The following is a 25,366-nucleotide window of genomic DNA, read 5'->3' as shown; positions in this document are numbered from 1 at the left end:
TCCTCACAGGAATGGTGGTCACACACAGTGCAGAGGATATCCATCCTGGTTCAACCTTCTTCCCATCTCAGGCTTTTAGTTCAATTCCAGTCAGGAAAATAGACAGAAGTAAAGCTCACAAGCAAGTTTCACACAGCTTCACATAGCAGAGATGACAGCAGGACAGAAAGGGGCTGACAGCAGGCAGCTCCCAGCCAGCCTGACTCCTAAGCAACATCCCTTGAAACACATCAAAGAACAATCCTTCCCACTAAGCTCACACTGATTTCTCTGAAATGCAGAATTGACCCAAAGAACAACCTTTATGTAGGTTAAAGATAGTTCTCTTAGAATACAGAACATTAATATAAATTTGGATTCTACTAGATAATTTGCTCTTAAATTAACATAATGTTTTCCCTTGGAATATTTCCTTGGCAATATTAACCAAAAAGGTCCCCCTCTGCTGCTGCCAATACAGGGTGATTAGACACCGTAAGCCCATGAGCCAGGCATCTCAGATCCAGAACACCTTTGTCTCACCATTAAAACAGTGGCTGAAGCTCTAGGTTTAGATGCAGGCCACTGTGAAACAGGCACCAGGGATTTCAATGTTAACTTGTCATAGTCCTCATAGTCTGCCACAGTCCTGGGCTAGCCACCTGAATTTAAAAGCACACACAAGCATTGTCTAACCATTCCTTGACAGCTGGTGTCTATGGGCATTGTTTTAAATCTTATCATAGAGCAGAAAATAAGGGTTACTGGCAAGTAACTCAACTGATAGCTCCGAGATGGAAACAGGTGATTTTAAAATTTGCATTTATCACATAAAGATAATATCCTGACAAATTCTCTGACCTAAACTGCACCCCAATCAGAAGTCAGCACACATAGAAGAGATACTCATCTTGACTGCTTCTTTATGCCCACTGTGGCAGAGAACACAGTTTTAATCCATAGGACACCACATGGAAAAGATACTGCCATCCTTAGAGAGGCAAAAGCCACCACAGAGCTGGCCAGGATTAATCTGCATCAGGTCTAATTGTGTCTGATACATACTTGTGACTAAATGGCACATATAGACAGTAGTGAATTCACTCTGCCACCTTTTCTTATCTTGAACACACACACACACACACACACACACACACACACACACACACACACACCTTCTCAATGTTAACCCTGCCACATTCCCATTTCCCTTGAAGTCGAGGTAGGAGTCTGTGGGTGTCTTGTCCCATAGGGAAGTTGTTTGTGGCCATCTCTGCACACCAGCATTGCAGCCACCGCTGGAGCTGTGGCAGCTCAGGCCCACAAGGCCATATCTATAGGTTCTCAGGTGCCTAGTAAAGCACAGCACATAAAGCACCCTCACTGACCCCACACCTGAGTGTCCCCCAGTTCTCAAATAGCTCAGTGTGTTCTACTGAGTGGGGAGGCAAAGAAGTAGACTGCCTCCCTTAGAACAGGGAGTGGATTGGTGGCTATAGGACTGTGGGCGGCTGATCAGTCCACCTTCAGTGAGGCCAGCAGTTCAGACTGACTCAACAAAACCAGGGACAGGATTTTATAAGATTTCCTGAGCTTTTTAGAATGGGGTTCTACCTGATACAGGAGGCCTACACCTGCAGCAGGACTCCTTCCAGATGGTCCCAGGCTCACAAGTCTGGGAAAAATAGAGAGGAAGCAGAACACAGAGTCCCCACAGGTTTTTCAAGCTGGAGCAGGCCATGAGTATGCAGCCAATTTCTTGATCAGGGAGTTCAAAGATCTAGCTACTTTAATAGAGTCTTGGGATAGTAAAACGGTAGAATCACTGGCTAACATATACAAATTGATCTTCATAGAAGTAAATACTCTGAATATAAAATCTAAACTCTTGTTATAATTTACTGCAATGCAGCTGATGTTGCCAACCTTATTCAGAAATGGTCCGACCCGAGGTCTCCTGAAGTCATTAAACATCTAACGATGTTAATTAGGAATTCTGTTGCTGCCATCACTTTTTAAAGACTTCAAATTGGGTGGTACTTTGTGTGCACCCTCTTTGAGGCCCCAGGCTTCCTGAGTGCTCGGTCTACTGCAGGCAAAGGAGGAATAGAATGTCCACTTGGGCTTGAGGGAGCACTGACTAGAGAGGAAGAAGGGCTGGCACTATGACTCACTGCAGGGAACTAACTTGAATTAGTAATACAAAGTGTTACAAGACCTGGTGAGGGCCATGGTACAGATCTGCCTGTCCTCTTGACTTACGATAAATTCTAAGGCCTGCTAACCAGGTGAAGTAGGTCCTGAAGATCCTGTGGAAACTCTACTGGGCTCTAACCCAGCAGTGCCCACTTGACATGAAGCCCAAGCTTTAATGACCACTGATCACTCTCTATAATACAGGCAAAGCTCACTATCACAAAAGGCTGCCAAGGCTTGCAAGAATGAGATCAAGACCAGCCACTGAAACTGCTGAGGAACAGGACTTAATTCACATAGCTACACATACACAGTAGGGTGGACATGGTTCCTACAGCCACTCCTATTCACTGAGCCCCTGGGGATATGTTGGTGGACACTCGGCTCCAAGCCCCTTCCCTTTTCCTATGGTCTAGAACATATCCACACAACTTGTGGGCTGTGCACATGGGGGCACACAGAGTGTTCTTACAAGGACCCAAGGATCATAGGTAGTCAGCACTTCATCTGGACCCCACACAAAACAGACCACTGGCAAGGGCAAGAGTGTCTGAGAGTCTGGGACTCTCAGATGGGGTCCTGTAGAGTCATCAAAATAATCAGGTGCGACATTACCTCCCTGGCTGACATTGTAAGAGCTCCTAGATACCAGTAGTGCCTGGATATCAGGCAGGCTGAGTTAGCTTGCTGTTGCAATGGTCTTCGACATACTGTGGGTGTGACACTGGGGAACTTTGAAGTGCTCTTCATATTTGGCACAGGCAACACTGCAGCCACCTCAGTGCCACTCTACACTGTGTCCCAGGAGTTCTCCTGGAAGGCATCTGCTGAGACAGTGGTACCTTCGCTGGGCCCTGCTCTAAAACAGGCATAGCTGGCACCTAAGCAGGTCGTTGTCAGCAACTGGCAACAGGATTTTGAAAAAGACAACCAGCTTCCAAAAATGCATCTATCATCACCACTGATGGGGAGATGATGGACAGCAGGTGTGGTGAGCCCAGACCATGCAGAGACAGGCGCGGCTGGCACTGCTGGCCCTTTGCGTCACCATGGCCAGCTGAACAACCCAGCTGCCAGTTGCCACTGTGCAAGGCATAAAACATACCCTCCAAGCAATCCCAGCAGCAGGACTGTGCCGGAGGCTGCATTATTAATTAGAGTAATGACTCGTGGTCCTGTTACACGGCAGGATAATCGTGTTTAATTTGTGTATGTTTTAATTATGGCTTAAGCGGTGCCAAATTTGATCACAGTATCATCTTTTCAGTTCTGCTCTGCAAGCATGTTTGCATTAATTTGCATTTGAAACATAAGAAGCTGCTCTTCCTGAGGCAGTGCCTGTACACAGAGCCCCTTTCACAGGCCTCCCTCCCATCCCATCCCCACACTCCTCCCTCACTGCAAGTGACAAGCAGGTCTCTACTGTACTCCAAGAGCTTCCAGAGCCTAGAGGCTGGTCTCTTCCTGGAGGCACCCTAGAGCCTGAGCCCACCCTCTCTGCAGGATGAACAATGGCTGCATTTAACACGTTTAATTTACTGAGATTGGGCTTAGCTCATTGGCCTTTCATTGTTTTGGAGATGGATTTAATTAACCTCTGATGAATCTTGCCAGCCAGTGTGATGGCGTGAGACCCCAGGGGGCAGGGCTATCAAATGGGCTATATTCCCTAAAACACTGGGATCTTCTTGCCTATCCAGGGTGACAGGAGCACTGAGGGGCCCTGTTCTGGGTGGGAACCCAGAGGACTAAGAACACAAAGCAAAGAGTCTAGGCTGTGCCAAACACTGAAAATCAAAATCAACCTCTACTTTCATTTCGGGAGGGAAGCCACCAGTGGATGACATACCAGCGTGTTGGGTATCTCAGGCACCAGCTACTGGCAGGCCTGGGACAGCTTTCCCAGAGGACACCTTTCTACAGGGCATCCTGTGTTCTGAGCAGCACATCTGTCTCCTATGGCCGAGTCTGTCTGTGACTACTCTGATTTGTTATTCTACCCATTTCTTACTCTATCTTTCAGAAATATGGAAGTCACTTGGAAGTGACCTGGAGGAAATAAGGGTACAGAAATTTGTAAGAGGACTTGGGCCATGGCTGCTCTGCAGGCATGTATATTGAAGCATCTGGGGCCTTTCCATCAAGAAATGATAAGAGGGAAGGACCAGCACTCCGAGTGGCCTGTCTATGGTCTGGGGTTTTAGTCAAGGGTCACAAAAGCTATCATAGACCGTTCTCTGGTGAGCATGGTTTGGCTGGGCTGCACGATTCCTGTGGATCCTTAGGTGGTCCTAGGTGGGGAGGAGATAGAAGAGTCCATACAGTAGAGCGAGACAGTAGACAGAACAGTTGGCCTGGGAAGTGTGATGGGACAGGCCTCTCAAGGCAGGTAGTGGGACCACATGCCACAGAATTTTCATACTGGGCTGGTAACAAGGATACATGGTCTTTAATCCCAGAGTGAAATGGGCTTTGTTTCACTAAATGAGCTTAAAAACCTACACTAAAAAGTTTTCCACATTATTTACTATTTGCTTACTTACATAATAAAGTATATTCAAAATGCAATAGTATGCTTTATTGGCTGAATGAAAATCTGCTATCCATGTTTTAAAGAGCTTCAAATCCTCTCCAGGAATTAATATGCAGATCTAACTATATTCATTTATTTATTGAGCAAATAAACTGTGTAAGAGCTACTGATTGCCCTCCCACTCCTTTGCAAGTGCCAGACTAATAGTGGAAAGAAGGAGCTCCAGGCTTCTAAAGTGGGAAGAGATGTTCACCAAGGTCAGTGATTGAGGGAAGAGCCAGTCATCAGGTTGCAGAACAGTCCAGCAAGTGCCCAGTGCCAATGACCTCAATGCTCTGCTGTGGGGAACATCCTGAGGAGGAGGCTTTTTGGGGGGGTATTACAGCCACCAAGGCTATCCTGTCCCATCCCAGTGGCTTTGAGAAGGAAACTGGAGAAAGTGCTATTCACAAAAGTCCAACAAAGCTGATAACGACTACTCACACCAATGCTTAGTTACCCTCATGGGAAACGGTGGCCAAGGGTGAACATAAGGAAAGCACCCCACAACAGACACATGGCTGCAACAGGTTCTCCTCAGGGAAGGCCCAGAGCCCATAGTGAGCATAGCATGTATATCCCTTCTTCTATGTGTCTTCTAATACCTGGAGGTGACTGGCACAAAGACAGCAGGTACTTCAAAGAGACTTGACACTATCACCTTACTTATGGCTGAAGAGATTCCTCTGCACTGTTGGGTCCTCTCTCCATTGCTGGAGACATTGCCTGTTCCTTCTGTGGGAATCTGCACAGAAGATCAGTGCTGCCCCCTGTCTTGAGTGGGACAGTGCCGCAGGTGGAGCACTGCAAAGACAAGTTGGGTCTCTGGCTGGAGACCTTGCACTGTGGACCTCCCAGAACTGGGTTTCCATGATGAATAAAGACATTTTCTTCATTGGGTAAAGAAGCTGAATCCAAGTACAACATGATAGTAAGGCCATGGGGACACTTCCTCAAATACAAAGGTGCTAAAACTTCACACAGGCCTGGCACGGGCTAGCCCAGCCACTTGGCTCTGTAAAGCCTGGGAAAAATAAAACTAGAAATCTGGCTCCTTAGCTGTTTGGATGCTCAAGGCCATGCTTCCTGTAAGAAATGGTGCAGCAATGTCACTGCAGTAGTTAATACCACCTGCTCAGGCATGACTAAGGACAATGTCCACGAAAGGGGCCAGCAGCAGACATCTCCAGCGAGACTTCCGCTGAAGTAGAAGCCACCCTTCCCTGGGAAACTTCTCTCTAAACAGTGCCTTCTTTAAAATCAGAAGACTGCAGGTGACTTGGGTAACTTTGCAGATGCATCAATCTGCCAGCAGATGACATAAATGTCCTCCACGAGGCCAGTGAGGCTCAGTCAGAGCTCCAGACATATCTAAAACCCAGCAGATCTCCATACAGGCCAACAGTCCTGTGACAGACCAAAAGGCAACACTGATTGATGAGTTTTGAGAACCCCTGACGTCTCACAGAGGTATTTGGCACCCCTGAAACACAAAACCATGCATCCATATCTTGAGAAAAGGCCCCCGTGGCCTGAGCAGCAAGGTGAGATCTGGTACTTTCTGTAAGTCCTCACAGACCATTCTCCAGTCTCCATCATACTCTAACCATAGCAAAGGAGAGGCAGCAGGAAGGCAGGGTGTCTCCCACGCACCATGCAGGGGTGCCTGATGCAGTTCCACTATCACTTGGCCTACCAGTCTCCCTGCCTCCAGCTCACCAAAGCAGCCAACACAGCTCTGGAAGCTAATAGAAAGCTATGTGATACAGGGCAGACTGATGACCTCTGGGCATTTACTGGCTTTGTTATGATGATAACCAAATATAAAATGCTTTTTGATGATAACCAAATCTGCAACTCTGCCCAGGCACTATAAGGAGACACAGGACAGGCAGAAAAGCTAATGGTTCTGGTGAGCTCCTTCCTGGGTTTACACGCAGGCTCTACTGTATGGAATATCTACATGTTCACTTACCCACACAGCCTCTCACAGAAGCACACCCTTAAGGGCAGATTTGGAAAGTGCTCATTAGCTGTTCTGAGTCTGTCCAGACTGGCTTTCTCTGTATTCTACTCAAAAGGAAAAGTCTAGTGTGAAGAAGCTTCTCTGAACTTCCCCCAAACACAAGCAGCTCTGAGTCTACTGGTGTTGGTCTTCTAAGAGTCTTTTATTCTATACTAGCCTGCCTACCTAAGTAGGGCTTTTGGAGAGGTAGGGAAACCACTGTGTGCATCAGAACTGCTGGCCTCCAGCAGCAAGTTGGCAACTCAGCTCAGAACTCAGGAACAAGAGAGTAGGGGTCTGGGGAATGAGTCTTCCAGCCTCTGGTTGCTACCTGAATGGAATGGGGACCTTCAGTGAAGACCCTGCCTCCTGGTATAATCTGAGCAGCTTTGGACACAGTGAGAGAGATTTCCACAGGCAGGTCTTACCACCATTCTTTTCATGCTCTGGCATCAGAATGAGAACAGACACTATAAGCCAGCAGGAGGGTGCAACTGCATAGGTACCATAGGAAGAGGTGTTTCTTCCTCCATGGCTGGGTTAAGATGCACTGCTATTTCAAAGAGACTGAAGTGGCAATCATGGAGCCTGCATGGGTTTGAACTAGGTCCTCTGCATATATATTATGGTTGGCTAGCTTGGTGTTCTTGTGGAAATCCTAAGAATGGGAGCAGGGTTTAACCCTGGCTCTTGTGCCTGACCCTGTGACCCTTTTCCTCCTATTGGATTCTCTTGTCCAGCCATGATATAAGCATTTGTGCCTCATCTTATTGTTACACCATGATATCCCTGGGAGACCTGTTTCTTTTGGGGGTGGGGGAACAGAGGAGGAGTAGATCTGGGGGAGAGGAGAGGTGGGATGGGTGGGAAGGGAAATCGTGGTCAGAATGTAATGTATGAGAGAGGCATAAAAAAAAAGATGTCCTGCTACCAGGAGCCACTGAATATCCAGGGATAACAACTGTACCTACTGAATATTCAAGGAAGCCCCCCCCCCCGAACCTACTGGGCATCCAGAGAGACCTCTTGTTCAAAATGTACCCCATGGGCCTGCCCTGATGAGGTACCCTCAGCTTAATTGAACACAGAAGGATTTTAATGGCACATCACTCATTTCTATCAACCAAAGGGAGACACCTGCTCAACTCTGTCTTTAAAAAATAATTTTCTACTGAGTATGGAAGATTAATGTGTGATAATATTTGAAATGGAGACTATTAATGAGAAGACAGTAGTTTGAGGTGCTGTATGACTTCATGCTGTTCTTACTGTGCCCCTGCACATGGATTACCTAGTGTTGCCACATGCCTTAAAGGTCCCAGGCAGAGTGGACATGAAAGGTAAAAGGTGAGAGGGGTCTCCCTTTTCTACACCTCTAGTTTTGCTGCCACCAGAGAAGGTGGTACATCCTAATCACACAAGATCCAGGAGAGAATAGTTGCAAGGAGCCAGGCACCCAGTTATCTATCTTAGAGCTCTGGATGGCAGCACTTATCTGGTGGCAGACATGGACCTCACTATAGAGAAATCTGGTCCTTAAACTAACACCATAGGACTTGCTTCTCCTGGCAGGATACCCTAGATGCATGGGTTCCTTCCAACCTCAGACTGCATCACTTGTCTTGGGGCCAAAGTTTGCCAGCTGCAGTCACTCTAGGGACTCCAGGACCCTGGCACCCAGCCTGGAGCTCCCACAGTAGTCAACAGCTTTGGAGTTCCCCAAACTAAGAGAGCCTCAATTAATTACATGAAGTAGAACAACCAGTTTCCTAGTGTTTGATGAGGATTCAGCAGTGGAAATCCCAGTAGGATCCAGCCCAGAACCCAACAATCCCCAGCTCTGCAGATGTCAGAGTGGCAGGACAAAGTGGTTTCCCCAGGCTATTTTCTATGAGGGACACTGAGCCTGCAGCATACAGGGATGCCTATTCTTAAGGCTAGTAATGGCTGACTGGCTGAACAGACACCACCACACCACACCACACCACCCCATCCTGCCACAGCACAAATACTTCTCCATGAAGATGTTTTACTTAGAACATCAGCGTCTATGAGAATGGTGACGTGGAAGTGGCCTAAACAGATCACATCTCTGCCACTGTTTGCTCTGCCTCAAGGAAACTCAATGGCCAAGCTGAGGAGGAAACCCATGCTTACCTACCTCTACAACAGACTTGGAATCCAGGCGGAAGTTGAAATCACCGAAGACAAAGTAGGAAACTTTTTCAAATCGCTGGTCAATGATTCTGGGAGGAGAAATGGAGACAGTAGTCACTGGTGCTGCAATGCTGACCAGCCCGACAGGGCCTGGGACAGCTACGCCACCACGCTCCCAAATGCTTCCTGTCACAAAGAAACTACGATTGTTTCTTGCATTCTAAAACCTAGTAAAAAGGCTACCATCAGCACACTGAAACCAAATAGCCATCAACTGTTCTTGGCTGGCCAGGAGGATGTGGAAATCAGCAGTACAAACAGGACTAGATACTCAGTGAGATCAGCATTCAGAAGAAGCAGGAGAAAATAGTGGAGAGCTTGTCCTAGGGAACAGGTATGCGATATCTGCATGTGGGACCCCACGGCAACAGCAGGACCCTGCCTCACTTGTCCACAGTTGCCCTTCTTATATATCATGAGCTCTCTTAGTGCTGCAGTGGCTACAACCCACTCTCACGTCTCCAAGTCACACAGTGGGGAATCCCTGTAACAGTACACTGGCTAGCCTATGCTGCTTTGCTGAAAACCTTCTCCACAGATTTTCTACCAATCACAATCATTTGATGAAGAGTTTTTTCCCCACTGGTCTATCCAAACATACAAACATCTGGCAGAGGAGCACATCACAGCTTCCCTTACAGAGGAGCTCAGGTTTCCCAACTGCCATAGTTGGTGGCAGCTAATCAACAACTCTCCTGCTTCTGAGGCAGGGCAAGTGGTCCTGATTTCTAATTTGAAAGTGAAATGAGGACCACTTACAGCACAGGATTCACTGACCAGATACTAGTAGAACAAACGCCTGAGTTCTGCCTAGGGGCAGAGGACATCCAGTAGCTATTGCAGAATTCACTGACCACCCCAGCCTTAGCCATGTTACCTGCCGTGACAAAGTCCAAGGTAGAACAGGGGATAGGTTCATGTTTAAAATAAAATAAAATAAAATAAAATAAAATAAAATAAAATAAAATAAACTTGATGGGCTGGGGAGATGGCTCTCTGGGTAAAAAGGCTTGCTCTATAATCATGAAGACCTGAATTTGAATCCCCAGCATCTACTTAAAAAGCCACTGTGGCTGTGTGTGCTTATGAGGCCAGCACATAAGTTGAGATGAGGAGGGTAAAGACAGACAGACTCTGAAAGCTTGCTCCCTGGCCAGCTGGCCGAGCCTGAACTGCCAAATTCCAATTCAGAGAATGACTTTGTCTCAAGGTAGAGACTCACAGAGGAAGACACGCTACACCTTGTTCTGCCTTCCACGTATGTGTTCATGCTCATCCATGTACCACACAAATACATGACACACACACATGAAGCTGACGAGGATGGAGAGAAGGGAAGAAGGAGGACGAAAGGGAAAGAGGGGGAGGAGAAAAGTGGGGAGGGGAGACTTGGTTGCTAGGCAGCAGTCAGTCAGACCTTCTCAATCACATTGCCTCAGGTATCCAGTGGCTACCAGGAAGCCCAATGTGTCCTGCTGTGGTCTGGTTATTGCTACTCTGTTACAGAAGAGTTACTCTCAGCATGAGTACCAACAGGGGGTGCAACCTTGGGGGAAAGGAGTACCTAGAGCCAAACTCAAGTTGCAAGGGGTACTAGAGGCCAGGAACCCTGGACAGTAGCAGTGAAAGAAGCCCTTGTCCATTACATGTGATGTGAACGCATGTGGCTTACTGGGAGGAAGCCAGGTGCCTGTGAGGAAGGTGAGTGCTGTGCTGTCAGGGCTTCTGAAGGGTGAAGAACTCCACCCACGGGCCCAGGCTGGAAAGAAGTCTTCTCTCCTGGAACTAGACTCTGATCCTTTGCTTTCACACCTGTGGGCCCTGTGCTTGGCCATCACTGTGGGATTCCTTCCTGAGGCCGGTTACTGCTCCTTCTGTCCCACTCATGTTCTTCCCAGTGCTGTGTGGGACACTCTGCAAGGTACAGTCTCTGTTCTAACTTTCCTACAAGAATGACTGGTCTGTCATTAAATATTCCACCCAGTTCCTACCTCACATCACATGGTACAGGTCAATGTGGAGCTTGAGATACCTACTGTTTTCTGTAGATTTTAAAACAAACATCTACTCCTATATATCTTTGATTCATATGACTTTTTATAAAGAGCTACTGGTAGCTGACAGCTCAACCTGTTCCCAACATCTCGATTTCCTTTCTGGAGTCCTAGACTACCCTCTTACTGTGGCTAGTCTACCTTCCTTTTGGGGACTAGGGGAGAGAGTTAGGCAGACACTTGAGACAGACAGCTTGGGGCCAGGTACAGTTGTGAGATTCCCATGGCTTGAACATAGTGGACTCTTTGAACATAGGCCTGGGCATCTCCTCCCAAGCAGCTGGTCAGAGGCCCTCAATGGGGACAGAGTTGGGCAGATAAGTGGGCAGCCAGGTTCCATGACAGGGTCAACTTCATTTCTCAGGGCATGTACTATACAGACCAGATAATAGTCAGACTTCTATGTTCATAGGCTGGTTCAGCATAGTGAGAGCTGAAGAATCCTAAAGAACACGGGGGAGGGAAAAATGCAATGGTGGGGGCTGAGCTGGGGGTTACTCGAAGCTCTTGTGCCCACAGTGCTGTGTCCATGTAACTGTGACATATATAAACACTTCACCCTGCTTTTTCTCATAAAAGACAAACAAAGCAAAGCAGAGCAAACCTCTAATCTGTGCTAGCTCCAAGAGTGAACATTATCACATTTGGACATACATACTTTATATGTCTAAATATCTATAATTTTATCTTGTAATCCAGAAGATCTACCATGAGAAAGCACAAGAACAAAGCCAGTGAAATGCCTCTAGGGTGGAGGGGCTTGTTGTACAAGCTTGGAGACCTGAGTTTCATACTTGGGACCCACACAAATTCAGGAAAACATGGACTCTGTTATGCTGGGGCCCCAGCTCATCTCTGCACAAACTAGGAAACTGCATCATCTGCCCTCATTCCCCCAACACCACCCACACAGAGAAAACTTCCTGTCCACTGGGAGAATACTCTGGGCTGACATACCATTACACCTTGTCTCCAAGTTTCCAGCAACCCACCTAAGGGTGCCTGCCTAGGGGCTCAGGTTCTGACCCTGTAACCCAGCTCTAGTTGGCACGTCATCACTCCTCGCCTAAGCTCTATCTATAAAAGCCTGATGTATGCATGGCTCCACTGACCTCCACCTGTGAGATCAGTGAATCCACCTGAGAGCTGCATCCTAATAAACTTACCTTTATCTATTTTTAATATTGTCTAATCTGGCTTGAATCTGCATCACTAGGAGACAGAAAAGCCCATAAGGAAGTGAAGAGATGTCTAGGCAGTTGAGTATTGACTGCTCTTCCAGAGGCCCTGAGTTCCATTCCCAGCAACCACATGGTGGCTCACAACCATCTGTAATGTGATCCAATGCCCTCTTCTGGTGTGTCTGAAGACAGTTACAGTGTACTCCTATACATAAAATAAATAAAAATCTTTAAAAATTAATAAAAGCCTATCAGACTCAATGTCCTCCACATGCTTGCCACAGAACACTCATGTGCCTCAGGAAAACCAACACTGAAAACAACGAAGACTTTTGGGTTAACGAAGTCAACTAGTGTTTTTTCTATTGCTGTTTGGGGCAGTCTTACCATAAAGCCTAGCTTGGCCTAGAACACCTGTCTCTGCCCCCAGAGTACAGGAATTACAGACATGTACCCTTTCTCTCTCTCTCTCTCTCTCTCTCTCTCTCTCTCTCTCTCTCTTCTCTCTCTCTCTCTCTCTGTGTGTGTGTGTGTGTGTGATTCTAGAACTCACTCTGTAGACCAGGCTGGCCTTGAACTCACAGAGATTCACCTGTCTTTGTCTCCTGAGTGCTGGGAATAAAGGTGTGTACCACCACCACCTGGCTACCTACAAACATTACAGTTGATCTGAACTTTATGTGTACACCTACAGAAATGACATATACACTTCAGAAACCATGACCCAATCAGGCATGTGTTATAAACATACATCAGAAACACATGGGCAAAACACGGGGCGGGGGGGAGCTAACTTGTGTTCATCAGCACTGATTTCTTGAGCCATATATGTTTGCACTCCATCTTCACTCTCAAGGGTTCTGTCTCTTCTAGTATGGGGTATGTGAACCACCTCAAGCTCTAGCTGAAAAGGGCACTTTGGCTTTTCCTGTAGTCAGAAACCACTCAGCAGACATTCAAAGCTGCCCAGAGATTATGCTGAGGCCCCTTGAAAGGTCAATGGCACCCACAGACCAGAGAGTGTGAACAAGCCAAAGCTGAGCTCCGTGTAAGAGCATCACAGGGAGACGTGACTTTACAGGACACTAAGGCATGTCTATGTGGACAAGTGGATCCACAGACTCATATGTGGGATAGTAGAAGCCAGGGCCTTCTTATGTCTCTTCAACAGACTGTGCTAAGTTTTGATTTGATGAAAGCAAAGGTCTAGGAAGTAGCATGAAGGCGTGGTCTTAGAAACAGCCAACCAGGCTGGGTTTAACCACGCTTTTAATCCCAGAACTCAGGAGGCACAAGCAGGTGGATCTCTGTGAGTTTGAGGTCAGCCAGGTCTACAGAACTAGACCTAGGAAAGCTATGGCCACACAAAGAAACCCTGTCTCAAAAAAAAAAAAAATTAAACAAATAAACAAAAAAAAAAAAAAAAAAAAAAAGAAGAAGAAGAAGAAGAAAGAGAAAAGGAAAGAAAAGAAAGCATCAGCTATAGAAGCACATACATAAACTTGACTAATCAAAAGGCAGAATCCACGTTAAGGTGAATTATTTTAAAAGCCTATTTCAGATTTAGGCTGAGTGCAATAACTTTAGATTCCTTTGTGTGCAGTGAGAGAGTGCTGCATTTGGGACCATTCCTCACAGAAGAGAGAGGTGCTGATGTGTCCTGGCTGGGCCCCATGCTGGGCCTGTGATGACCAGGGAAGGCAATTTCACTGGCATGTCTTGATTCCTGTAAGACTATCATTAAAAACCTAAACTTTATCATGCTTTCCTGCCCTGCTCTTTTTGATATAATAGCCTAAGCCAATTAATAACAACACCCATCTCTGAAGGTCGCACAGAAGCAGCAAGATAAAGGGGCTGTCAGAGCTGAGGCAATCGCCTGAGTGCCAGGCCGCCGGCCCTCACAGCCCTCACTTTTAATTTCTACATAGTGCCATTTGGACCAGAAAAAAAAGAGTTGTTTTAAAATTAATTACCTTGTCAGTAGCTATTATGATTAAAAAGTAGGTCCACATCAATATCATGTGCCTTATTCAGAAAGAGAATTACAAGAAGAGCCATAAAAATCAATTTTTTAGGCCTGGAAATGGTGTCCTTGTTTGACAGGTGATTCCAGGATATGACAGCCCCACCGGGGGAAGGGTGTCTTTTCTCTAGCCAGGGGCCTTGTTCCCCATCTGAGGACATCACCTCCCATAATGCAGTGGACTCCGGACTTCTGGAGGAAAGTCACAGTGAAAGCCACCGTTTCAGCTGTAGCTTCTTCCATGGCATCTGAACCCAGAGGTGCCTTGGACCCACTGAGGGTCTTTATGGTCACTGAAGCCACAGAGAACACCACTATAACATCCTAAAGAGTGTAAGAGATGAAACCTGCATGAGGCTGATTTGCTTTTTCATCCCAGGGAGCTGCAAAGGTGTGAGAAGTGGATTTGACCATGACTTGTCAGTCCTGTTCACTGAAGTGCATAGAACACACTGGTAAATTGGCTTCCTTCCCTTTTTAGTCTTCAACCAGACACTGGGACATTAAATATTTTAGCTATAGAGTCTATATAAACTTAGAGATCAACCAAGGTTGGTTTTGTCCTCAACTATGGGACAGATCATGTTTGTTGATCAAATAATCTTAAGTAGCCAAAATTACTGGTGATATAAAATGGCTAAGTTGCCCAAAATATTTGAGGGTGGTTTAATTTCCTAAAAGTTTTTCCTCTCCATAAGTCATCTAGTAACCAGCTTCTCACGGGTGTGCTTCAGCCACTGAACAAAAGTAAATTCATCCAGCAAAATAAATGGTGTGACCAACCTGAAACTCCAAAGGCCCTCATTCTTCATCCAACCCCTGGGGAGGGGCTGCTGGGGACAATATCTATCCCCATGAGGCCTGAAACCTTGGAGACCCTCAATTCAGAGGGTCTGATTGAGATATGAGAGAGAACACTTCAGAGGCAAAGGGCAAGACCCCGGCAGTAGTAGGTCTTCAGAACACCTGGCACGGCTTGGGGTAGCTTGCAGGACCTCAGGTCTAGTCCTAGCAACCACAACATTCCTCACCGACTGGGTCCCCAAGCACAGTACCCTCACAACATGGACACCTTCCTATCTTGCCACCCCATCCTGTTTCTCTAGCAGCTGCAATCAAGCCCAGGGTACTGAGGCTCCTGCCCCATAGCACCGTACAAGATGGCTTTATGCAGCAGAACACTGACCTGGGTCACATGGTTCTGGTGAATGAGCTACCATCCCAACCCTGGCCAACAAAACTGATTCCCTCCTGAATGGCAGCCCCTGACTTAGCAGGCTTATGGACCAAGCCTGGTACATGAATTCCTTCTAGGGAATGAACCAGGTCACTGCATTGGAGAAGGAGCCTTTAAGGAGGTCATGGAGGTTAAGAAGGTCAGAGGGGACTTGACCTGACAGAAAGAAGCCCAAGAGTTGTTGGCTGTCTACCATGCAAGGACACAGTGTCTGTAAGCCATCTTTAGGGCCTGGCCTGCTGCCCTTAGCTTAAACTTCAGTCTCCAGAATCACAGGAAATGAGTCTCAGTTGAGTCCCTTGTCTGAAACCTTTTGCTGAAGCATTCAGAGCTCCCTGGAACAGTGTTCATCCCTTGGGCACTAGCTATGGACAAAAAGACAGCAGGACAGACAGGAGGACACGGAACATGCTCTATAAGCTATTGGCCAAGGCTCCTTGTAACTTGGACTCCACCTACTTTCCCAGCACTCCAGTAAAGACTGTAATTATTGGCAGAATTTTGAGAGATTGGGTTCTTTCCTTTGGATAGGAATTGGTTTCCTCTCCCATTGGCAATGTGCTGGACATTGACTGTGTGCCAGAGGCATCCTGGGCCATACCCACATTAGTCCTTCCCAACCTTGCCAAAGCCAGACTCACTGATAATGCATGTCGCACTCTGAGTTAGTATCTTGGCTGCTGGGAGAACTCTGTGCCCACTGTGCACCCCTAGCATGAGGATTACAAACCTCAATTTGCACCCCTGGCTAGAGGGCTGGTCCTCTCTTTCTCGCACTCATCACTCCTATTTACTTTCTAAGCACAGAATCTAGATACTGAATGTACTCCCCACCCCCACCCCCTGCATCCCTGCAACATCAAGACACCTCCATTGGCTACACAGAAGCCACAAGGCGACATGGAGGAACCTTAGCCTCCTGTCAATGCTTTATTTCTTAGGCATCATCTGGCAGGAAAAACCACAGCTGAGGTCTCCAGAAACTGAGCCCCTTCAAGCATCAGATGCCCACGAGCACCACAGCAATGCTCAGCTTCACCAGCTGCAGGGAAGAAAAACTGTGCTGCCTCCCCAAGATTGGCCACAAGTGGGGAAGGCACCTTCTGGTAAGATACTGAGACCCTCTAAAAGGAGGCTCAACAAGAGTATGATGAGGCTACGCCAAGGAGCAGTTGATGGGACACCACCAGAGCCGATACAATGTTGCAGATGGAGGTTGAGAGGGAGCCGATCACAGCACTCTTCAAGCATGGCTACTGGCACTCACATGCACAGAATGCAAACTAAAACTACACACGTGTGATGACCTAAGCATGAAGCAGAGAAAATAAAGAGATGTGTGCTCTCATTAGGCAGACACAGTAAAGCATGCAATGAAATGCAAACACTGTGTCCAGGTGACACTGTGTAGCCATAGAGGCTCAGAACACAGACACTTTGTTTTTTCAGAAGAGGGAAGAGGAGGGCAAAATGCACATTCCAACTACTGAGTAGAGCTGGGTGCTTTTCCATCATAGCTCTACATGCTTTTGGGTGTCTGAATCCATTTTTGTAAAATGAAGGACATACTGCAAATTTCATCAATCACCTGAGACACTGGCCTAGACTCAGCTCACTCAACTGCACCTGGACTTGACATGTTCTAGCCTCCATGCTCCCAGTGGAACTCATGCCAATGCTGGCACAGGCCTTGGGGTTTCAGGTTGACGATTCACACAGCAAGTCATTATGGGAACTCTGTGCTGTGTAGGGTGAGCTCTGGACAGCGGGTGACCTGAGGCCTCCATAGGCAGAGCCCACAGAGACACCTGCACTTCTTCTCCAGGGCAGTGGGCAGTAAATGAGGTGCAAGAAACAGCTCTGTGCCGGCCACAGCAGAGTATTCCAGAGTGACCTAGATCCTTAGCAGGGAGCTCGTCTTTGCCTAGAGACGCAGTGCCTTTCTTCTGCTCACTGAACAGCAAGGCAAGTTCTGGGAACGGCCTAAAGAGAAACATTTAGATTGGAGGGGTCTTTGAGCAGTCTGACAGCTGACGGATGACCATCCATAAAGCGACAAAGAGGGGCTGTGTGGCAGCCGGCGTCACATAGCCTCTCCCTGGGAAACTAATTGCTCCGGATTGTCCAGAGGAACATTATTTTTCTGGCAATCATTTCCTTTGAATGCCCAAAATGAGCATGAAACAACTCTTTTCACTGGACATAAAAGTTAAATGTCCCAATGTTGATCAAATTAACTTCAACACTGTGACAATGGACTGTGTTTGTGAGAAAATAATGGGGGGACAGAGGGGTGCTTTATGCCAGGGTTTCACAGTTGTAATGTAAAAATGTCTCTGTTGAACTAGCTAGGCCACATTTCAAAGAGGACACTGAAGGCTCCTGTCACTTGGCAGAAAAAAAATCTCATTTCATGGGCTGAGTACTCAGGAAGGCTTCAGGGCATGCTCACAGTTGCTGCCTCAGGATCCTGGTTTAGTCACCCCAGATGCCCCCAAAGGGCTACCCTTGTGTCAAGAAGAGTATCACATCAGTAAGCAGTGCAGGCACCTCCTGGAGCCACAGGAGGGTGGAGGCCTTACAGCATCCCCAGGCACTAGCACAGATACCTCTAACTTCCTGGGCCTCTGGAACTGCCTGAATTTCTCAGTGCCTGGCACACACTTTACAACCTATGGGTTTTCTTTTAAAATCCTTCGTAACAGTATATGGTAGTACATACCTTTAATCTAAGCACTCAGATGGCAGAAGCAGGTAGATTTCTGTATATTCGAGGCCAGCCTGGTCTACAACGCAAGTATAGACAGCTAGAGCTACACTGTAAGATGCTGTCTCAGGATAAAATAACCCCTCCACACACACACATACATGTGCATGCACACACATGACGTTAGGCTAAAGAGTAGGCTCAGTGGTTAAGGATACATGTTGCTCTTATAGAAGACCCGGGTTTGATTCCCAGAATCCACATGGTGGCTCACAGTCCCAGGAGAGCCAATGTTCTCTTTGGCCTCCACGATTACCAGGCACATATGTGATATACATTTGGGCAAAGCATTCATACACATAAATAATAAAATAACTAATTATAGAAAAAGTTTTAAAATCTTTTATAACTAGATATTAAAGCCAAAACTTCATAAATTACACAAAAATATAAACATTACTATCTGACACAATTAGTGTTGGCTAGCCAGGCCAGGCATGGTGGCTCACAACAGCTATACCAGTACTCAGGCAGCGGAGGCAGGAGAATTGCTGTGAGTTCCAGGCCAGCCTGGGTTACAGAGTAAGTTCCTTTCTAAAACAACAATAATAATAATAACAACATAAAGAAATAAAGAAATAAAGAAAGAAATAAATAAAGAAAGAAAGAAAGAAAGAAAGAAAGGAAGAAAGAAAGAAAGAAAACAAGAGAAAGAAAAAAGAAAAAATAGAGAAAGAAGATAAACAATACAAAACAAACCTGCAAAGAAAAACAAAGTACTTGAAACAAGGCAGTCCTAGGTGCTTATGCTGGAATGAGGGTCAGTCCCTCACTGGCTCCCAGGTATGTCAGGTGTCTGTGCATGTGCTGGCTCTAGTGCAGCCAGGCAGCCAGGCAGCCAGGCACACCACTCACAGCTGAGGCTCTGGAGAGTTGAATCAAAGTTGACCCTTGGACTTGTTTCTTTATAACTTATATTAAAATAATCTTAGATTTGGAGAAAAATTACGACATACTGGTGCCTCTTGGTTTTAATACCATCTTTCGTACTCTTTTGTGGACAGGGATGCAAGACTGTCCATCTCTGGGTCTAATGCCCCCACTTCTCATCTCAGACGAAGACAGGGACCTACAGGCTGGACAGGGAGATTAAACCAAGAAGCCAGCCTCTCTATCCCAGCCTCCCCACTGTCTCCTGCAGCTCAGTGGGGCCTGCAGACAATGCTCACATGGTTCCCAGTGCTGCTGTGAATACAGCGCTGTTGGTGGCGGTGTCCATTCAAAGGCCAGTACAGCATTGTCCTCCCCAATCAGCACAGTAGAATGCAGTCTGCTGGTGGCTGCCAAAAGGTTACCCTCCCAATGAAAGGGCGGGCCATTATTCACCACTCCTGCAGAGTGCCCCTTTGTGCCCAGCAGCCCAGCCCTACACTGTGGAGGTCCGGATCTGCGGCTGGCTGAGCTCGCCACAGAAGCCATTCATTGGAATGCAAAGATGCAGAAAAGTGGCCCCCAGACCCAGAGCCTGCTTTTTTTTTGGAGGCTGGAGGCATGGTGGTGTAGGGCAATGACATATTCTAATGCCTTACCACACTGACAAGCTGACCATGGTCACCAGGACTGATGGACATTTGGTCTTTCTTGGCTCCCAGCTCCCTGGGAGGTCCTTAAAAAAGGGCCATGGAACAAACAGCAGGAAGAACTACACAGACAAGGCCCTTGCTGCTGACTGTTGATTCACTAGCCCAGGAAGGCAGCCCATGGAGGAACACACCACCACCACCACAGATGAACCTGTCAGGGGCGCCATGATCCTGAGGTAAGATATTATCGGTTGAGTGCTATCCCTGGGGTCTGATCTTGATGGGGAAAGCATCAGCCATTTTTCTAGTCCAGGAGCTAGTGAGCAACATTGCCATGGTGCCTCCACACAGACAGAACTAAGCAGGGCCCACAGCAGAGGGTACTTGTACTTGAAAACAGGGCTGGTCAAGTGTCAGGGGTCAGGAAGAATGATTTGAGGATACCAAAGGATGAGGGTGCCTGGGTGCCTGGGTTCATAGACTGTGTGGGGAAGACAGGGATAGACAGGAACTGGACATTTTGTTGGGACAAAGCACCTGAACCCATTTCCAATTGCCTGAGCTGTATCTCACAGTAGATGCTGAGTGAGGCTTCAGGCCTGGTACAGTACCTGCTCAGGCATCAACCTTAGATGAAAGAGAGTGACTACATACAGATTTGCAAGACAAGCCCCAGACTGGGGCAACAACAGGAAAAGTATCAGACCCATTTCCCATGTCTAAGGTTCTTCTGCAGGGACCAAGATAATACCTGTAGCACTAGGGCCCCCTCTTACACTAGAGGCTGGGAGAAGTCAACAAAGGAAAGGAACCAGTGGAAGGACCTTAGGCTGACCTCTCTTGTGTGATGGCATGGCCTTCAGAGGTCACCAGCCTGGTGCTTATTTAATCGTGGCACAGGAGTGTGAGACTATCTTCTAACTCCTTGTATAGAGCACCGCTTCAGAGGCACATGAAAGAGGAGCTCACAGACCAAGCTTACTAACTGCCATTGCAGGGAGACATGGTAGGGGACTCAGTGCTTCTAGCCCCACACTACAGTGCCACCATGGTCCAGAGGACCCAGCTTTGCCTCTTACTTTAGGGGTACACTGATCTATGGCACAAACAGGCATGTGCAAACTTGCCCTGTACAAGCCCCACAACACATGTGTGCATTAACATGTACAAACATGCTCACACTCACCCAAACACTTCACACACACACACACACACACACACACACACACACAGACAGACACACACACACACACCTCACAAGGCTCAAGGAGGAGATAGGCCTTGTGTTCGGGGCTTGTGTAAGGACTTCCCTAGCAGCTGTTCTTTGGGAGCTTGTCTGATGCTACGGACCCTCAAGGTCTCCCTAGGTCACTGGTGATGTTGGGGCTGAAACTGGTACACTCCCTAGGATCTCCTTTCATGAGACTCTGTCAGTTCTGCCATCAAGAATTGGATGGTATAGGAACAACACTCTGCATGTCGACAAGTAGCTCCATGGGTGCCCTGGGTAGACTGCTTTTCCTTCTAGTGCAAACATCTTCCAAGAAGCCTGGACAGGCTCAGGGAACACCCTGCCCCCTGCTACTCTTTTCTTCCTGACTGAGTCACGGCTTGGCACAACCCAACCAGTGTCTCCTCTCTCTCAGTGACACAGCAATGATATGACTGTCCCAAGGACAGTTGGTGACTTGGAGATCACAGAATCCTCCGCTCTGTATAATACCTATACTCACAGATGGTCATTTCTTCAAGAGAACAGACAGAAAGTGATCTAGGAAAGTGTAGGGGATGGGAGGGCATAAGGAGAAGCCAGGTATAGGCTGGAGGGAGGCTAAGATCTGAGTGGAGGTCAGGATGGGCTGAGGAAAGGAGACTAAAGTCAAGTCAGACAAGACCCGACATACTCTCTGTCCTCTGAGCGCAATGTGTTGACCTGCTCTGGGTTGTTGCCAGGCCTCTAGGGAACACTGTGAGAATCAGAGGAACCAAGACCATTTGCCCAGGTCTGTGGCAAGTGGCTATAGCCAACCAGAGTTGATCCTTCCCTGTCACATGGCAAGCAGATCAACTTGAAGACGACAAGGAAGGAGCAAAATCTAGATCTAGCTGTCTCCCAGACTTGGCCTCAGAGAATACCTGTCTGTAAGTCAGATAGATACTAGTACCCAGGTACAGATTCATCCTTATCAGTCAGGGCTACCATCTTCTCTAATAGATGACAGTCTATTAGTCCTGACCCATCTAAGTTCACAGCTCATCACACACAGAGGACCCTGTAGCCAGGGCATGTGGGAGCCCCAGCAGAAGGTGGGCAGTCTCTAGCCCTGACAGCCACTAAGGTCACCTCCTTTCACCAGGGATCATCCTGTGCCCAGGAAGCATACCCAGGCCAGTTAGACAGGAAAGAGACAAAGGCAGGAAGAAGGCAACACATGATGAGATGGGCAGCAGAACTTCCTTGAGTTGACCCAAACTCAATACCCCAGACACTCTGGACAGGGACAGGTCTGTGGGAAGGATGCTGCCTGTGGCTAGCAGAGCACCAGAGGTATCCATTTTTGAGTTCATAACTAAATACAGCCATGGCAATTCTGTGATGCCATACTGTATATCTGTACCCCCTTCCCACACACACACACACACACACACCAATAGAACACAGAAGAAAAGAGAAGCACCTATCCTATGTCACTCCAGAGTGAACTACAGCATTGCCTCCCCAAGCCAAAAGGCATGAGACATTCAGTTATAGCTCCAATAAATCATCACAAAAATAAGTACTCTGGCTAAGTGAAAAAGGGCTGTTTTTCTTAAAAGAAAAGGATGGTATCATAAAATTTCCTATAAGCTGTCGATCCATGGGCTGTTCATCCAGTGGGCGCTGTTGGGGATTTTACATCCTTTACAGGTTGACATTCCCAAGGGCCACTGTCAAACAGGAAAACACAAACGATGAAGAACCTCAGAGCAGCCATAATCATGCTTAGGAGTGGCTAGGATATGGCACCTACCTGTCGAGCACATAGCCAAGAGCCTTGTGCCTGACGCCCGAGTACACTGAGGGGCTTGTCTCCCAGGCCACTAAGTTGGATGCATCATGAAAAAGATGGATGTTCACCAAGTCGAAGGCACTGTAATGAACAAAGAAAGGGACCTGTTAACTAACAGCTACAACTCCAGGCCACCCTGAACAGAGCTATACCTCTCTGTATCCCACCCTCTTCCTTAGGACAAAGTCCTGAGCACTTATCCTACATCACTCCAGAGTGAACCACAGCATTGCCTCCCCAAGCTAGAAGGCATGAAACCATCAGCTATAGCTCCAATAAATCCAAAGATAGTTACTCTGACTAAGTGAACAAGAACTATTTTTCTTAAAAGAAAAAAAAATAGTAATATAGAACTTCCTGTAAGCTGTCAACCCAGAATGCTTCTCTCTCAGTCTCTGTTCATAAGAACCCACACTGCAGGAGATGAACTACTGTTGGGAACCATGTAGGAGAGGGACATGAAAACAGGTAGAAAAATAGTCCTTCCACTGCCTCTGAGCATGCAGCCTGAGGGGCCTTGTGCATACAGACTTGAAGAGGCCAGAGTATAGTCTGCATCAGCCTTTCCCATGCACTATGAAGACCCTATCCATCTCCAACTAGAATGTACCTTCTGCTTTGCCAAGTGACTACTTCATACCATCCCAAAAGCACACACTGCCATGTCATATCTTCTACAGGGCACTGGAACTGCACCTTATCATTTCTCTTCAGCAGCAATGTGAAGGAGAGCCCAACAACCCAGCCACTAGCTCTGTGCCCTAAGTGATCTTTCATACTAAACAGGGAGATATTGGTTCCTAAGACCAAGGACAAAGAGCAACACGGATGGCTAGGCACCTCCTGGACTGGGTTATGAGAGACTGTAGCTCTATCTTAGGAACCCTCTGTTCTTCTCTCCTATGTCTGTTCTAGACATTGTCCCGAACAGCTCTAGAGGCCGGGGTCAGTACCTTAGTTGAACTACAAAGATCAGAGCTTAGTCAGTTCGACTTCAAGAGCTGAAAAGTGAGCCACATGTTTCTGCAGTTTTCAGCTAAACAAGGTGGGTATCACTATGGAGAATGTTCACCCAAAGGAAGAATAGGCTAGGACAAGTAAATGGAATAGGATGCCTGTGCCCAGTAACATCAACTTGCCAGGCTGTCTTTACTGAGCTTAACTTTGTGGCCTGGGACCTAATGGGAAGCCTTCCTACCAGCTCAATTGTGCAGTGGGCTCTGGCACACACGGGTTATACTTGAGGATGGACAAGAAGTCTCCTGCTTTCCTTAGTGCTGAATGCCTGAACCTCTAGCTTACAAGAAACAGGAGACAAAACTGCACCACATGGCATCATCCATCAGCCAAAAGAGGAGTGATGGGGCATTTCGAGTAGCCATGTCTCTGTTCAAAGTGAGTAGAGGCTGACAACATGTGTGTCACATTCAAAATGATGGAGTGGAGAGTCAATCAGATGCCATGTAACATACCAGTCAGCAATGCACCACCGCGTCCTGATGAAGCCTTTTCTTGACCATTTGCACTGAAAAGTAAAGGTCACAGTGTGAGCAACACAGAGAAATAGGAAGCCACAGGGTTCATCTGTGCTCACGGCACAGCTAAGAGACATTTCTTCCTTTGCTTGTTTGCTTGTTTTGAGGACAATGCCTTGCTACACAATCCAGACTGGCCTCAAACTCATGACCCTCCTAACTCTAGATGCCACTCTTAGCAGTGGAATAGCATGCAGTGTCTATGCACATGTGGGACAGCTACTAGGCAGAGCAGGTGCTACATAGTGAATGTCTCCTAAATCCAGCCAACCTCCAATATGATGGGCTGAGAGGTAGAGGGTCTGAACGGAGATCCTGTCACCAGGACTGGGCCTTCTTGCAAAGGGGCTTCATGAAGGGATCTGGGCCTTTTCATCCTCTTTCTGCTTTCTGCCACATTGGAGCTTTATTTGGGCTTGTGGAGGGCAGGTAGCCAGGCCCTACCTTGAAAGAGGATACAGCCCTTACCAGATGCTCTGCTAGTTGGGGATCCAAAACTGTGGGAAAATAACTTTTCTGTGATTGACAAACCACCTAATCCTCAGGCTAGAACTGCTACCCAAAGGCTAGACTAGAAAGGAGAGGGTCACTTCTACCCTGTGTTCTCTACAAACAAACAATCATTATTCAGAATTTGGGAAGTCCCTGCTTGGTCCTGAAATGATGAAAAAGTAAGAAAAGCAGAGAAAGTGGTGGAAGGAGAGAGAAAAAGAATGAAGAGGCTGGTCCTTGCTCTTGACTACAACAGCTTCAGATACACTGCACACACAGCTGAGCCTCTGGAACTTCTGGCCCCAATGCTGCTGCAGCACTGCTGACCAAGATGCTCATGCACACACGAGAGTGCGAGGCACACACGAGACTGTGAGGCACACATGAGAGTGTGAGGCACATGAAACTGTCGGCTCACATTAGTCCTGCCTGTGGGACAATGGCCTTTTCAAGCACTCGGGGTATATGAATGAAATAAATGAACTTTAAATTCTACTTTTATTTTAATTTATACGGCTCTACAGAAGAAAGC

At 47.2% G+C, this 25,366-nt stretch overlaps 1 protein-coding gene across 2 annotated transcripts in view; it reads right to left on the bottom strand.

Moving 5' to 3' along the window:
- Positions 1–25,366, bottom strand: part of Inpp5a (inositol polyphosphate-5-phosphatase A) — a 184,774-nt gene that overhangs the window by 32,610 nt on the left and 126,798 nt on the right. For both annotated transcript variants that reach the window (XM_076912658.1, XM_034512594.2), the window contains exons 7-9: positions 24,280–24,332; positions 22,769–22,888; positions 8,914–8,998 (exon numbers count right to left, since the gene is read on the bottom strand). In XM_076912658.1, coding sequence (XP_076768773.1) covers positions 8,914–8,998; positions 22,769–22,888; positions 24,280–24,332 — 258 coding nt within the window. The remainder of the gene's footprint in view (positions 1–8,913; positions 8,999–22,768; positions 22,889–24,279; positions 24,333–25,366) is intronic.

This window comes from Arvicanthis niloticus, chromosome 1 (assembly GCF_011762505.2).
Source record: "Arvicanthis niloticus isolate mArvNil1 chromosome 1, mArvNil1.pat.X, whole genome shotgun sequence".
Classification (NCBI taxonomy): domain Eukaryota; kingdom Metazoa; phylum Chordata; class Mammalia; order Rodentia; family Muridae; genus Arvicanthis; species Arvicanthis niloticus.
Note: the sequence above shows the minus strand (reverse complement) of the source record. Positions and strands in the feature narration are given on the sequence as shown.